Source organism: Lutra lutra, chromosome 8, assembly GCF_902655055.1.
Source record: "Lutra lutra chromosome 8, mLutLut1.2, whole genome shotgun sequence".
NCBI classification, from domain to species: domain Eukaryota; kingdom Metazoa; phylum Chordata; class Mammalia; order Carnivora; family Mustelidae; genus Lutra; species Lutra lutra.
Window position 1 is genome coordinate 134481221 of NC_062285.1, and position 13899 is coordinate 134495119.

Below are 13899 nucleotides of genomic sequence, written 5' to 3' on the forward strand. Positions count from 1 at the left end.
AGTTGCTCCACCCACTTCCAGCGCCAATGCCCCTTTCCAGTGAAAAAATCCTCCTCCTCCTTCAAAGCCTGGCTCCTGCGTCCTCTGGGAAATCTTCCTGCGTTCCCCAGCCTCTTGCCAAGGTTCTTATTTCCTCTTTTTCCTTGAAGGAACGATGTTTGAAAGCTGGGAGCTGAACCTGTGGCCCGAACACCCTCCCACCCTAGGCCCCCAGCCCTACCTGAGTCCCAGAGAGCTGGAAGGGCTCTAGTAGATTTTCTGGTCAACCATCTTCATTCTCCAGATGACGGGGACGTCCCTCCCATGAGGGCAGATGATGGCCTTTGTGGCCCTGGCTGGTGGCATTGGAGAGGTTGGCCTCGCCTGCCCCACCCTGATACTCTCTCCTTCCTCCCTGGCCTTCGGGACACCCCTCCTCCCATGGTTTACCTTTCAACTCTGGCAGTTCCTTCTTGGTCCCCTCTGCTGGTGTTTCCTCTTCACTCCCACCTCCTCCTGTCAGTGTCCCCAGGCCCGGTCCTTCTTGCAGTCAGCTGTCTCTCGGATCCCGTCCTTTAAATGCCAGTCCTTTAAATGCCCACTGTCTGCTGACAGATCCCAGATGCGCATCTGAGACCTCAGACTCTCTCCCTGTAGGGTCCTCCTATTCACCTGCTTTCTCCGCATGGCCACTCATCCATCTGGGAGACATCTCCAGCCTAACCCAGCCAGACCCCTCCCACCTGCTCACCTTCAGTCTTCCCTGCCTCAGTCCACGACAGCTCTGTCTCCTAGTGTTAAAGCGAAAGTCCTTGGGGTGCCCCTGGGACATGACCACTTCCCATCCCCTCCACTGCTGTCACCTGGGCCAAATTACCATTATCTCTCACCTGGATTATCACAAACACCTCCTCACCCTGCTTCTGTCTTTGCCCTCTGCAGCCTCTTCACGCAGCAGTTAGAGTTAACCGGGTCTGACTATTGTCTGTGGGTCCCATCATGTCCTCCTCTACTCAAAACTCTCCCATGACTCCCATCTCATTCAAGTAAGAGCCAAAGTCCCACAAACCCCATCTGACCTGTGCCTCCTTTAGTTCCCCAGCCCTTACCTTTTTTAAAATTCATCTCCTTCTGCTGTCCTTCTTAATTCAGCCATCTTGTATACTCCTGCCACAGGGCCTTTGCACCGGCTGTTCCCTTTGCTTGGAAGAATTTTTCTACAAGAATAAGAATGCTTTCTTCCCTCACCTCCATTGAATCTTTGCGCACATGTCAGCTTCTTAATGAGGCCTTCTCTGACCACCCTGTTCAAAATTGCCAACCACCTCCTCTTAGCAATGCCCTTCACCTTCCCCTTATCCTGTTCTAATTTTGTCTTTGCAATTATGGCCTTCCAACGCACTGTGTAATTGACTTCTTTATCTGGTCTATTGCTTATCTATTTTTTCAACTAGAATGTCAGCTCCACAAAGCGCAGGAATCTCTTATCTCTTGTTCACAGCCATATCCCGGTGCCTATCCCAGTGCCTGGGAATTAAGGTTCTAAAGCCCAGAATGAGTGCATGTCTTGCAAGGTCTCATGAGACCACAGGTGGTGCAGTGGGAGTCATTGGCTTGGGAGTGTCACCCTGCCACCCACCTTCAGGCTGACCCACCTTGGATAAGTCATTCAGTCATTTTAGACCTCCTCTTTGAAAAATGAAGATGTTATGTGTGTACCAAGGGCTTAATAAAGGCTGGCACACGCAAACATGCGAACATTAGAGAAACTTGACCCATGCATTCTAATGCAATTTGCACTTTTCCGTACAGGATTTCATTCCACCCTCACATCAACCCCAGAGGTAGGTAGGACAGATGGCCTTTCACCCTTTTACAGGTGGAGACACCGAAGCCTTTCTTCACAGGTGGAAAAACAGCTGTGAAGAAAGCTGGGCCCCTCCCCGTGTGACTGGACAGATGATGTCTGACCCCCGCCCCTCGCCGGGGGTGGACAGGCGGTTCTGAGGTTCAAGAAGGTCCTGGGTGGGAGGGGGATGGGAGAACCGTGCGAGGACTCGGCGCCAGGGGACTACATTTCCCAGGAGGAGTTGCCCGCAGCGCTGCGGCTCCCGGGTTTTTAAAGGGCTCGCGTAAAAGGCGCGGGTGGGAGGGTGGTTAGTTTCGCAGTCCGCCCGCCGGAAAATGGCTCGGCGCTTGGTGCGGGCAGAGAGCGGTCCGCGGGGGTGCCGGGCCGGAGTCAAGAAGCCCCCAGGCTCTGCAGTGTCAACCAAGGGAGGTGAGGCCAAGCCAATCTAGAGGCAGCCTTTCCTCATCTTGTCCCCTTGATCTTGGACTCTGCTCCCAACTCCCGGCCCCCTCCCTTCTCCTCCCTTCTCTCCAACTGGGGCGGTGGGTGGGGGTGGGGGGTTGGGATAGTAAATCCCGCCACGGGACTGGACGTGGGCTGTCTGCCGGCGGGAAGCTCCCGCGACTCCGAGGCGACCCCTCCCTCCATTTCTGGCTTCAGTTCCCGGGAGAGAATTTACAGGTTTCTGGGATGGGTAGGGATATGGGATGTGAGAGCTACAAAATGAAGGGAAGACCTGGGGGCGCCGGGAGTTGAGCCTCAGTGCACCCCCGTAGCCATCCTTCCGAATCCCGCGGCTTCCACGGTAAAATGGGGATGGGGGGAGCGGAGTGATCACGGCGGCTGCCTCCCCCGGCTGGAGGCGCAAAGAATCAAGAAACGTGGAGAGCAAGCACTTTGCAAACTGTAAGGCGCTGTGTAAATAAAATTGTTTCATCATCGTGCCAAAGGGTTCATCTAGTCCTTATTTTAAGACGCCCAGGGCCGTGGCGTGGGTGTGGGGTGTGGGGTGTGTGTACCCATGTCGGACCCAGGGGTGGCTATTAGGATGGCCTATTTCCCCCTCCAGATTTTAGTGAAACCAGAACTGTCTTTGTAAATAACTAAAACAAATCCACCAAAATGTTGTGTTTTCAAATCAGGAAACTTCGGGGTAAATGATATCATCCAAATAAGAACCTTGACCTTTTGAACTAACCTGGCCCTTGGTCGCTTCCCTTCCCTGCCTGTGCCAGTGCCACTAAGATAAGCCGGTGAGAAGGCATCTGATAGCGAGTCTCAGGCCTCCCTCTCCCGCCACCCCCCCCCCCCCCGCCACCATTTGGATTAATCCATCCCTTGGTGTTTGTGGGGGAAACCTATTAATTTCCCTGGCCTCAGAGACTCCCCAAGTCCAGTAAGAGCCCTTCCCCCAACCGCAGCTACGACCCCCCATCCCCCACCTAAACCCTCCAACCATCCCCCCTCCCCTCCCCAACAGCCAGCGTCTGCAGACAGCACCGGGACCATAACAGAGACACGTTCATCATTTTGACCAGCTATAAACCCCCACTCCCAGGGTATTGTTTAAATGAAGAGTGCCCTGCCTCTTTACTTAGGGAATAAAAGCGGGTTTGTTGTGGGAGGGGGGCTTAGGGAGGGAGCATCCCAGAATCTCAACCCAGGGTCCCTGCCAAGCGGGCCCTGCACGTGATTGGGATGTGTTTCATAGACAAGGGGTCCCAGGAACTCTGGGGTCCCTTCTGCTGGCCTCTGGACCCCTAAAGTCCCTCGGAGGCCCTCAAGACTCCCTTCAGACGGTGACACCCCTTGTTCACTTCATCTATTCCTGCCAAGCAGCACGGAAAAGAGGTATACGTTTTAACAAAGACATCGCATCCTCCCAGCAAAATGGCGGTGGTCCCGGCCACCGCTCCCTGAGCAAGTGCACACTTTCCGAGGATTAGTCAGGACCCAAGTAATGCGACCCCCTCCTCCACCTCTCCCCCAGAGCCCCTTTTTTCCAAGTTCCCAAAGCACTCAGGGCCTCTCTTCATCCCAGGGGCCCCCAGGACAAGTCTCTTGTTGGAGCCTTTGGGACAGCTCCTCCATTGCAGACCCCTCCCCCACTGACTTCAAGGGACCTTGGGAGGGTGACTTGACCCCCAGGCTGTGCCTCAGGTGTGGGGACAGCAAGGATCAGCCTCTGAGATCCCCAAAACGCCCAGGCTGAGAGAGGCAAATGAATGAATTCCCGATTAGGGTATATGGGCGATGTGGGGGGTCTCTGAGGAAAAGAGAGGACTCGGGAGACCCCTCCTCAATCCCTCGGGGGTCCCAGGCAGTAGTGGGGGTCTGGCCTCAGGAGAGAACCGCCACGCAGAGGTCAGGGGGCACGCTGGGGGAGAACCGGCAGAGGAGGGGGAAGGGACAAAGTTTGAAAGTGCCCTTACAACTCTTCCAGGGAAAGTTTGCTTAGGGGCCCCAAGGACAGAGAAGGGGTAGAGGTGCGGGGGGCCCGGTGGCGGGATGACCCCCGAGAGGTGACCGGACCCCGGGGGAGCGACCCCTCCCCCCTGTCCCGGCTCGGCCCGGCTGGGAGTCGCCCGGCTCTGGGCAGCGTGTGTTAGTTGGGGCCGCATTCCAGCCGCTCCGCCGGGCTGGGGGGTCCCGCCGAGGGCCGGGAGCGGGCTCTCCGGTAGCCCCAGGGGGGAGCTTTGCTACGGGGGGTTTCCCGCACCCGGGCTCCTCGGCCCCGCAGAGCCAGCCCCCCGCAAAGGGGAAATGTGCAGGCGCACCAGCGGTCCTCGGCGCCGTTTGGGGCGCGTGGCGGGCGCGGGGGGCGGCGGCCGGGCCGGCGGGATGCCCGGCCGGGGAGCCCAGGGAGCCAGGCAGCGGTCCCGGGCGGCGGCGGGGAGCGGGAAGGCCCGGGCCGGGGGGAAAGGTCGGATTTGCTCGGCGGAAGAAACACAGATGGCGGCGGCGCGGCGCCATTCCGGGCCGGGAGCAGGCAGCCAGCAGCCCTGTCCTCACCGCGGTCCGCCCGCCGCCGCTAAATACCCGGATGCGCCGCCCGAGCGCCAGACGCGGAGCTGGGAAAGGGGAGGCAGAGGAGGCGGAGGCAGAGCCCGCGCTTGAGCCCGAGCCCGAGTCGGGCGCCGAGACCGAGCGACAGAGCGGCGGGGCTGGGCCACGCAGAGGCGGCTTGGCGAGTCCTCCCGCGACCCGAGCCAGGTCCCTGAGAGCCGGGCCCCGGACTGGCCCGGGAGTCAGGAGGAGCGCCAGAGCAGATCCCGAGTAAGGCTTTCCTCGGCCCCCGACGAGGGCTGGCCCTTTTGAAGGCGCGTCCTCCAACAGCTGGACCAGACAGGCCACCATGACCGAGAACTCCACATCCACCCCTGCGGCCAAGCCCAAGCGGGCCAAGGCCTCCAAGAAGTCCACAGACCACCCCAAGTATTCAGACATGATCGTGGCTGCCATCCAGGCGGAGAAGAACCGCGCTGGCTCCTCGCGCCAGTCCATCCAGAAGTACATCAAGAGCCACTACAAGGTGGGTGAGAACGCCGACTCGCAGATCAAGTTGTCCATCAAGCGCCTGGTCACCACTGGGGTCCTCAAGCAGACCAAAGGGGTGGGTGCCTCAGGGTCCTTCCGGCTGGCCAAAAGCGACGAGCCCAAGAGGTCAGTGGCCTTCAAGAAGACGAAGAAGGAAGTCAAGAAGGTGGCCACGCCAAAGAAGGCAGCCAAGCCCAAGAAGGCTGCCTCCAAAGCCCCAGGCAAGAAGCCCAAAGCCACCCCAGTCAAGAAGGCCAAGAAGAAGCCGGCTGCCACGCCCAAGAAAACCAAAAAACCCAAGACTGTCAAGGCCAAGCCCGTCAAGGCATCCAAGCCTAAGAAGGCCAAACCAGTGAAGCCCAAAGCCAAGTCCAGTGCCAAGAGGGCCAGCAAGAAGAAGTGACAATGGGGCTTTTCTTATGGACACTCCTGCCTGTCTCCTATTTCCTGTAAATACTTCTCTCTTTTCTTCTCTCTTGATCTTCATCTGCAGTCCTTTGCCCCTTATTTGGATGCCTCAGAAATTAGGGAATAATCCATTTTTCCTTAACCAATCGCTCAAGGACAGCAACCACAAATCTCATGTCTAATGATGAGAATGTACTTCTGTTTTGTTTCGTTGACTTGTTATTAATCTACTTAATGGGTTTAGGGACTTGGGTGGGTTTGTGTGTTTCGTTTGGTAGGATGGCTTGTTCATTAGGAAGATAAAGGGTCAGGAGAGAATGGGCAAGGCCGCTCGTTCGGACTAGAAGAGGGGGAGCCTGGAAATGGTAAGGTTTGTAGGAGTAGCTTTAAGGTGAGCCAGCCTTCTCTAGGTTGCACACCGCTTGTGAGAGTTCCAGAACTTTGGTGGGGAGAGGGGAGGGGTGGCAGCAGCTGGATGGCAAAGGAGGGAGTAGGGGGGAAAAAAAAAAACCCTCTCCAGGCTGACTTCCACCTTCCAATACTGAGCGGCGGGGGGTCCAAATGCAGTTTCCTTCTCACTGTTAGAGTGCCCCTGTGGCCTCCCTATTGTCCTAGGGAAGGGAAGGGAGGGTGTCCTAGTGACAGCTGGTCTGAGAAGCTGTTTGAGTGGCTTCTTTCAGTCAGCTGGAAACTAACCATTGGGGGGTTTGTGGCTTCAGAAAGTCTCATGTTAAACGGGAGTGGAAACTTTGGGGGAAGGGTGGGGACTCAGTCAGCCAAGTGCCTCAGTGTGCCCTGTTATAAGTTGGGTTTTTCCACACAATTGGATTGTATCATAGGAGGACTTCTTTCCTTTTCGCCTGGTTTTTGGTTCCTCCTGTGTAAGAAAGATTGGTGGTTTGGCCTGGTGGCCTGGTGGGGCTCCAGCCTTGCCACCTGCCACTTAAAAACCTCCCGACCTCTTTACTTTTGAGTCTTTTATAAAAATAGCTGTAGATGGGGGACGGGGGAGTGGGCGGGGAGTGGACAGTAAGACATACTGCAGTCGATTTTGAATTGCTAAGTAGTTTCACAGAGCTAGGTCTGTGTGTATGTGTGTATATGTATATATACATATCTAGAGCTAGTACTTAACGCGTTTCATGCCCGGGAGCTGGGAGAAAAAACCTGTACAGTCGTCTTTTATTTTTAATAATATAGGAAAATACACACTTGTGCGTGATCCACCCCCCTCCTTTTTTTTTTTTTTTTTTAAACAAGTGTTATTTGTGCCGGGCAGAGTTTGCTGTCTTTGTAATTTTAAAACTTTAAAATAAAATTGAAAAATGAAACCTGAACGGTGCATTTTTTTTTTCCTTACTTTTAAGACTGGAGGCAAATGCAGAGCAATCGGCTAGGCGAGCTGGGGTGAAACCCTGGGGGTGTTTGCACCTGCGAATGGGGGGACGGTTCCAACAGTTCGACAGGAACCGGGAAACGGGACTGAAGAGTACAGAGCGTGCCTCAGCCTGCTTCTAGGGTCTTGCCTTTGGGGTCCAGGGTGCACCCTGTTTCCTTCCGGGCGCTGGGTGTGTAGGCAGGGGTTTGGGAGTACGGTGGGGGGTCTGGTGGGCTGGGCCCTGGGACTCGCCGCCCTCCGCCAGGTAGCGTCCCCTTCCCCCACGGGGAGCGCTCCAGTCTCAATTTACACGTCAATCTACTTCCATCCTCTGTGGGTCGCGCCAGGCCCCTCCTACCCATCTCTGGGCCCGCCTCCCCCCCCATCCCTGGGCCCGCCTCCCCGCCCCTTTAACGGCCCTCTTGCTCCGATTGGCCGCCGAGGCTCGGCCCCCGCCCACCCCCCCAGGCCACGGGACCGCGAGTCTTCCGCGGCTCGCAGGACCCCGGGCTAGCGGGAGCGCTCGGGCGAAGGTGGACACCATGTGGGCTGGTCGCGCGCTCCACGCCTCTCTCTCCGCGGCCCCCAGCAGCCGCCGCGCGCAGTCGGCGCTGACCCAGCTGCGTGGCGTCCTGCAGGAGGAGCTGGAAGCGATCCGCGGCGCTGGCACCTGGAAGAGCGAGCGGGTCATTACGTCCCGTCAGGGGCCGCGCATCCACGTGGACGGCGTCTCCGGAGGTAACTCCCCCACTCCTAGGAGTCTTCGGACCGGGCTGGGTGTTCGCAGACCTTGGTTCCAGGCTGGAATAGAGGGCCGGGTGGCAGGGGGCCGGGGAGGAGGCAGTATCTGCTCTCGTAGCCGCAGGCACCTTTCCCAATCTATCAGGCTGACTTGATGGCTTCCCAGGGTTCCCTGGAACCTAGTTAAACCTGTTTCCACGGAGGGAGGTGATACGCTGTTGAGTACCTTCTTGACTCAGGGTAGGGCTGGAGTGAGACCTGGTCCTGTGAGAACGTGAGAGAAAAAGAGAGACACCCAGCTGGCTCCCACCTGGCTGCTTCAAGGAAGGGGGTGGGAAGAAAGCAGCTAGAAGCCCCGCGTTTCTGGAGCTGCCGCCTGGAGCTGGTCTCCACTCCCTGCTGCACGTGGACTCCTGCGGACCTCCCAGCGTGGGAAGAACTAAACCCATTGTACAGACAGAGAAGCTGAGGCTCAGAGATGTGGAATGGCTTCCCCAAAAGCCCCTGCTAGCAGCGGGCAGAGCTGGGCTTTGGTCCAGGTTCTCCCTTATATTGGAGCTAGAAGGTCAGCCAGTGGGTCAGAAAAGCCAGCTTGCCGCCCAGAGTCACAACAAGAGGGCGGCGGCCGGCTGCTGCAGGAGTCACACCATGAACTGACCCACTGGGCCTTCCTCATGTCTGTCTAACCAGTGGTCACCGCCTGTCTTGTCCGTGCCAGGCCCCAGATGGTGCTGCTTATAAACAGGCTCCCAAACCTGCTTTCTGCTCAGGAAATAGGCCTGGGATCCTTGGTGCTGTTGTATTTATTTGTAAACCGAGGTGCCCCAAAAAAATCTCTGCCTCCCTCCCCATCCTCCCCCGAACCCCCCACCCCTGCCTGGGGGAAGCTTGGAGCAGGTCAAAACATGGGAAACGAGGAGAGACAGGTTGTTCTCGTGCTTTTGCCCTTTACAGGCCTCAGTTTCCCCCTCGGATCAGCTGTGTTCACTTTGGGCTTTATAAGTCAGGAGTTGAGGTCTCAAGGAGACCCCCGCACACCCACACACTTCAGACACATGATTCTGTACCAGGAGCAAAGTCAGCTGTGTGGAGTCTGAGGACCACACTGGGCTCGTGAGCCTGCTCGCTTACCCACAAGGGAACCAGGGCTCACATGGGGCTTTGCTGGTGGTGTTCAGGGGCAGGAGAAGCCTGTGAGGTAGGGCTACGTTCCTCACTGGGTACAATGTGATTCAGAGCCAGAGTCTAAACTTCTTACCCTTCAGGGCACCACTCTGAGGGGCCTTTCCTAACCCTCCCTCTCCTGTACCTGTCAGATTGGGTCCCTCCCCGGGGCCCCTAGCTCCCCATCCTGGCCTCTGCCCCACAGTGGATCATACTGTGTGGTTGTTGCCTTGTCAAGGGCGAATCCAGGTTCGTCTCCTCTCTGAGTTCCCAGGGCCTGGCACAGACACCTTTCCAGGCCCTTTCTTGCCCTGAGCCGTACCGTCCTCCACTTCAGGAATCCTTAACTTCTGTGCCAACAACTACCTGGGCCTGAGCAGCCACCCTGAGGTCATCCAGGCAGGTCTGCAGGCCCTGGAGGAGTTTGGAGCCGGCCTTAGCTCGACCCGCTTCATCTGTGGGACCCAGGTACACAGTGGCTGTTGGAGGGGGCGGTTGGGGGGTGTCTTGTCCCCAGCGTTGGGCACTGACCCCAACTGCCTGCTTCCCACAGTCAGCAAGGCTGGTTTAGCCAGCTCAGCTCACCCAGGGCCCTGGGCCCCCCCTTAGCCTAGAGCTATCCACCAGAAAGGCCAGCTCAGGCTTCTGTTGTGTTGCAAAAGAAACTTTCCAGTCTCCCCAAGCGTCCCTCTCCCCCGCCTGCATGCTGAACTGCAGAACTGCTTAGAACAGTGCCTGACACGTAGTAGTGCTCCGTAAACATTGATTATTTTATTGTGTAAATGTTACAAAATAAATACCTAGATGGGAAACTTACAGTGCTTACTGTGCATCAGGTACTGTATTAAGAACATTACAAATATTAACTCATTAATGCCCCTAACGGTCATAAGCGGTAGGGGATATTCTTTTTTTTTTTTTTTTTTTTTTGATTTTTTTTTTTATTTATTTATTTGACAGAGAGAAATCACAAGTAGGCAGAGAGGCAGGCAGAGAGAGAGAAGGAAGCAGGCTCCCTGCTGAGCAGAAAGCCCGATGTGGGGCTCGAACCCAGGACCTGGGATCATGACCTGAGCCGAAGGCAGCGGCTTAACCCACTGAGCCCCCCAGGCGCCCCAGTAGGGGATATTCTTGTCTCTTACAGAGATGATGCTGAAGCCAGAGAAATTGGGTGACTCCCTCTAGGGCATGCAGACTGTTATGATAGGAGTTTAACCCAGATGGCTTTGCTTCTAACTGCCATGAGGATTACTACCCATCTTCTCAGAAAGGGGACAGTGAAATGAATGTCAGAAACAGGACTCTTAACCCCCAGCCAGGGCCCTTTCCAACAAAGCCCTCACCCTGACCGAACAGCTTTCAAATATAAGAATTTCAGGCCCAAATAAAGCTACGTAATCCTTTTCCTTGCCATTTTGCAACCTAAAAAGGCACTTACTTTGATGTCAGAAAGTCATCTTCCCTTGCCATCATCCCCCGTAATTCGTCATTAGACCTCCATCATAGACGAAGGTCCCACCAGGTAGGGGTACCTAGTGAGCCCCTGATCCCTCAGGGGGAACCACCTGCCACGTTCCCGTTGGCTCTGGGGGACCCACGTGGTGAAGAAAGAAGGGAGAGGCCAAGCTGCAGGTCCTCTGTGCTCAGTCTGTGACCTTCTAAGCCTCTGTCCCCAGAACTTGTTTCATGTGACCCCGCAGGCATTAACACCTGTTTCACTCTGTTTCTGTAGAGCATCCACAAGGATCTAGAAGCAAAGATAGCCCGCTTCCATCAGCGGGAGGATGCCATCCTGTATCCTAGCTGTTTCGATGCCAACGCTGGCCTTTTTGAGGTTTGGGGGGGTGGGGGTAGGGACGCAGGTGGGAGTGGTGAGGACTGCTAGGCTATGGAGGAAGGCTTGGGAGTGAGCAGTGAGGGGTACCTGGCAGGATGTCAGTGCTGTGCCTAGAGGCTCCAGGGCCTTTTTCTCCTGGAGGCTAAGCTTGGGCCAAGTAGATTGCTGCAGGAAGAATCCTGGGACCTGCAAGGGACCAGCTCCCAGGGCACTGGGGAGATAACCTACATCAGTGGGAAGGTCGGAGTCAGCCGGGGCCGGGTACTCGCCTGTTCTCACCTGCTCTCACAGGAGCTGGGCCCTGGCCTGGAGCCCTGAGGACCCAGATAGAGGCAGACAGGGGCTCCGTGCCTCCCTGCCCGGCAGAATGCCCTGGATGGCAGTGAAATTTTGACTCACGTAGACATGGGGAGGGAGAAGCCCTAGGTGGTTGGGCAGAAGCTCCACTCCAGCTGCTTTCTCCCAGGCCCTGCTGACCCCACAGGATGCAGTCCTGTCAGACGAGCTGAACCACGCCTCCATCATTGATGGCATCCGTCTATGTAAGGCCCATAAATACCGCTACCACCACCTGGACATGGCTGACTTGGAGGCCAAGCTGCAGGACGCCCAGGTGGGGCGAGGCCCAGGTGGGGCGAGGCCCAAGGGTGGCAGAGGCAAGAGGATAAGCAGAGGCTTATCCTCAGCCTCGCCCCTAGTGAAAGAACTAAGGCTTGGAGGGACCCACTTTGCACTCCCAAAGAACATGAAAGTTTGAAACAGAATTTGAACCCAGGTCCTTCTGCCCCAAGGCTTTCTTCCATTATACGGAGCCGCCTTGACTTTTAGCCATCACCTTCCATGTGGCAGGCCCCGCTGGGCGTAAAGGTGGGATGAGCTTCGGGATAGAAGTGGTCCCACCCCACCCTCCCTCTCGCAGGGGAGACTGAGCTGTTCTCACTGGCCAGGACTGCCCTGGAAGAGCTGGGCATGGCTCAGGGAGGCACAGATGAGGACCGGGATGTTCCGGCCCCAACATAGTAATGCTTACGTGCCGGCCTCCGTGCCAGACCCTGGGCAAGGTGAGCCCTTAGAGCCCTGAGCAGCATAGAGAATGGGAGGATTGGCCCAGCTGGGGACACCAGCCATCACCTGTCCACGGCTTCCCTACAGAAGCATCGGCTGCGCCTGGTGGCCACTGATGGGGCCTTTTCCATGGATGGCGACATCGCCCCCCTGCGGGAGATCTGCCACCTTGCCTCTCGATATGATGCCCTGGTCTTTGTGGATGAGTGTCACGCTACTGGCTTCCTGGGGGCCACTGGACGGTGGGAGCGTGCATCTCCTTGGGTTGGGCTTCTGAGGATGGGTGGGAAAGCAGGAAGCCAGCCCTTCCCCTAACCCATGGTCCCTGGGCACTCGGGCAGCCAGTGGTGGCAGTGCTAGCTTCCCTTGCAGGGGCACGGATGAGCTGCTGGGTGTCACAGACCAGGTCACCATCATCAACTCCACGCTGGGGAAGGCACTGGGTGGAGCTTCAGGTACCTACAGGGTCATGCCCCTGAGGTCCCCTTATCCACAGGCAGGGCCCTGGAGAGGTCTCAGGGAAGGTGGGGAGGGGAGGCTGGGATGGTACAGAAGAGGGCAGTGTGGACTGTCCTCCCAGGAGGGGCTCGGGTAGGCTCTGGCACCTGGCCTCTGACTCCCACCCTCACCTCTGCCCTTGTCCTCAGGGGGCTACACGACGGGGCCTGAGCCCCTGGTGTCCCTGCTTCGGCAGCGCTCCCGGCCCTACCTCTTCTCCAACAGCCTGCCCCCTGCTGTCGTTGGCTGTGCCTCCAAGGCCCTGGACCTGCTAATGGAGAGCAACGCCATCGTCCAGACTATGGCAGCCAAGACCCAGCGGTGCGGTCCCCGGCAGGGGTGGGACAGGCTGGGGGTGGGGGAGCTGGTAGGGGCCTGCCCCCATGTGCCCACCCTCTGCCCATACCATGCCTCCAGCAGATTGCACTGGGACTCAACCCTTTTAACCAAGGGCTGCCTGCCCACCCACCTACCTCTTCTCTGTCTCCCTCTTCCTTCCATTTCCTGGTACATTTCTCCGTCAATGACCCTGTGTCTCCCCCTCTTATGTTATCCTGTCTTTTCACTCTCTGGTTTGGTCTGCTGGTTCCTCTGCCTGGCTCCCCATCTGCATCTGGCTCTGTTGGTCCATCCTGCAGACTTGGGCACAGATCACGGGCCCGTCAGGAGTGGGTGTGAACCCTCCACAGTCCCCTGGCTACCTGTGACACCCAGCTTGTGCCCACAGTTTCCGCAGTAGGATGGAGGCTGCTGGCTTCACCATCCTGGGAGCCAATCATCCCATCTGCCCAGTGATGCTGGGTGATGCTCGGCTGGCCTCTTGCATGGCAGATGACATGCTCAAGAGAGGTGAGGAAGCCGGGACAAGGAGACCGGTTATGGGTCTTCAGAGAAAAGAGGAGGGAGCCCCTGTACTATGAATGCTCCCCCATACCCTCCCCCTATGACCCTCTCGAGACAAGCTGAAGATCCCAGGACATGACTTATGTGCATGTCTGGGGAACCTTAGGCAACTCCCTTGCCCTCTGTGACCCTCAGGGGAGTAGGAACAATGTGTCATGTCTCCCAAAGCGTGTGTGGCTTTGCTGAGCCCCAGGTTGACCCTTTTCTACCTTACCAGGCATCTTCGTCATCGGGTTCAGCTATCCAGTGGTCCCCAAGGGCAAGGCCCGGATCCGGGTACAGATCTCAGCAGTGCACAGTGAGGAAGACATCGACCGCTGTGTGGAGGCCTTCGTGGAGGTGGGGCGGCTGCATGGGGCCCTACCCTGAGGTGGCTGGTGACGAGCAGAGCCAAGATCCCCCTCCCTCCACATTGATAAAAGGGGCCTTCGGTCAGCCTGGGCCAGAGGCTCTGAGCCCTGTCAAAGTCCTGAGGCTGGGCTGGGGCAAGGCCCGTTCTTGTGGTTGAGAGTGTCAAGCAACAATGTGGAAATGGGCTGA

The 13899-nt window shown here is 57.2% G+C and overlaps 2 protein-coding genes across 2 annotated transcripts; both read left to right on the forward strand.

The window, feature by feature from the left end:
• The first annotated feature begins 5178 nt into the window (after window positions 1–5178).
• LOC125107639 (histone H1.0) lies at window positions 5179–7110 on the forward strand. The gene has a single exon (XM_047742929.1). It carries the CDS (start codon window positions 5184–5186, stop codon window positions 5766–5768), a length of 585 nt encoding a protein of 194 aa, XP_047598885.1. The 5' UTR covers window positions 5179–5183; the 3' UTR covers window positions 5769–7110.
• A 493-nt stretch (window positions 7111–7603) lies between these two features.
• GCAT (glycine C-acetyltransferase) lies at window positions 7604–13899 on the forward strand. Its single transcript, XM_047740108.1, has 9 exons — window positions 7604–7889; window positions 9394–9524; window positions 10789–10890; window positions 11360–11506; window positions 12046–12200; window positions 12331–12413; window positions 12606–12777; window positions 13184–13305; window positions 13577–13899. Exons 1-9 carry the CDS (start codon window positions 7694–7696, stop codon window positions 13726–13728), a joined length of 1260 nt encoding a protein of 419 aa, XP_047596064.1. The 5' UTR covers window positions 7604–7693; the 3' UTR covers window positions 13729–13899.

Bases quoted from the DNA above. Each gene is read 5' to 3' on its own strand.
- LOC125107639 (XM_047742929.1), top strand. From the start codon at position 5,184: ATGACCGAGAACTCCACATCCACCCCTGCGGCCAAGCCCAAGCGGGCC.
- GCAT (XM_047740108.1), top strand. From the start codon at position 7,694: ATGTGGGCTGGTCGCGCGCTCCACGCCTCTCTCTCCGCGGCCCCCAGC. The intron at 11,507-12,045 runs GTGGGGCGAGGC...GCTTCCCTACAG, and splicing joins CCAAGCTGCAGGACGCCCAG to AAGCATCGGCTGCGCCTGGT. The intron at 13,306-13,576 runs GTGAGGAAGCCG...CTACCTTACCAG, and splicing joins AGATGACATGCTCAAGAGAG to GCATCTTCGTCATCGGGTTC.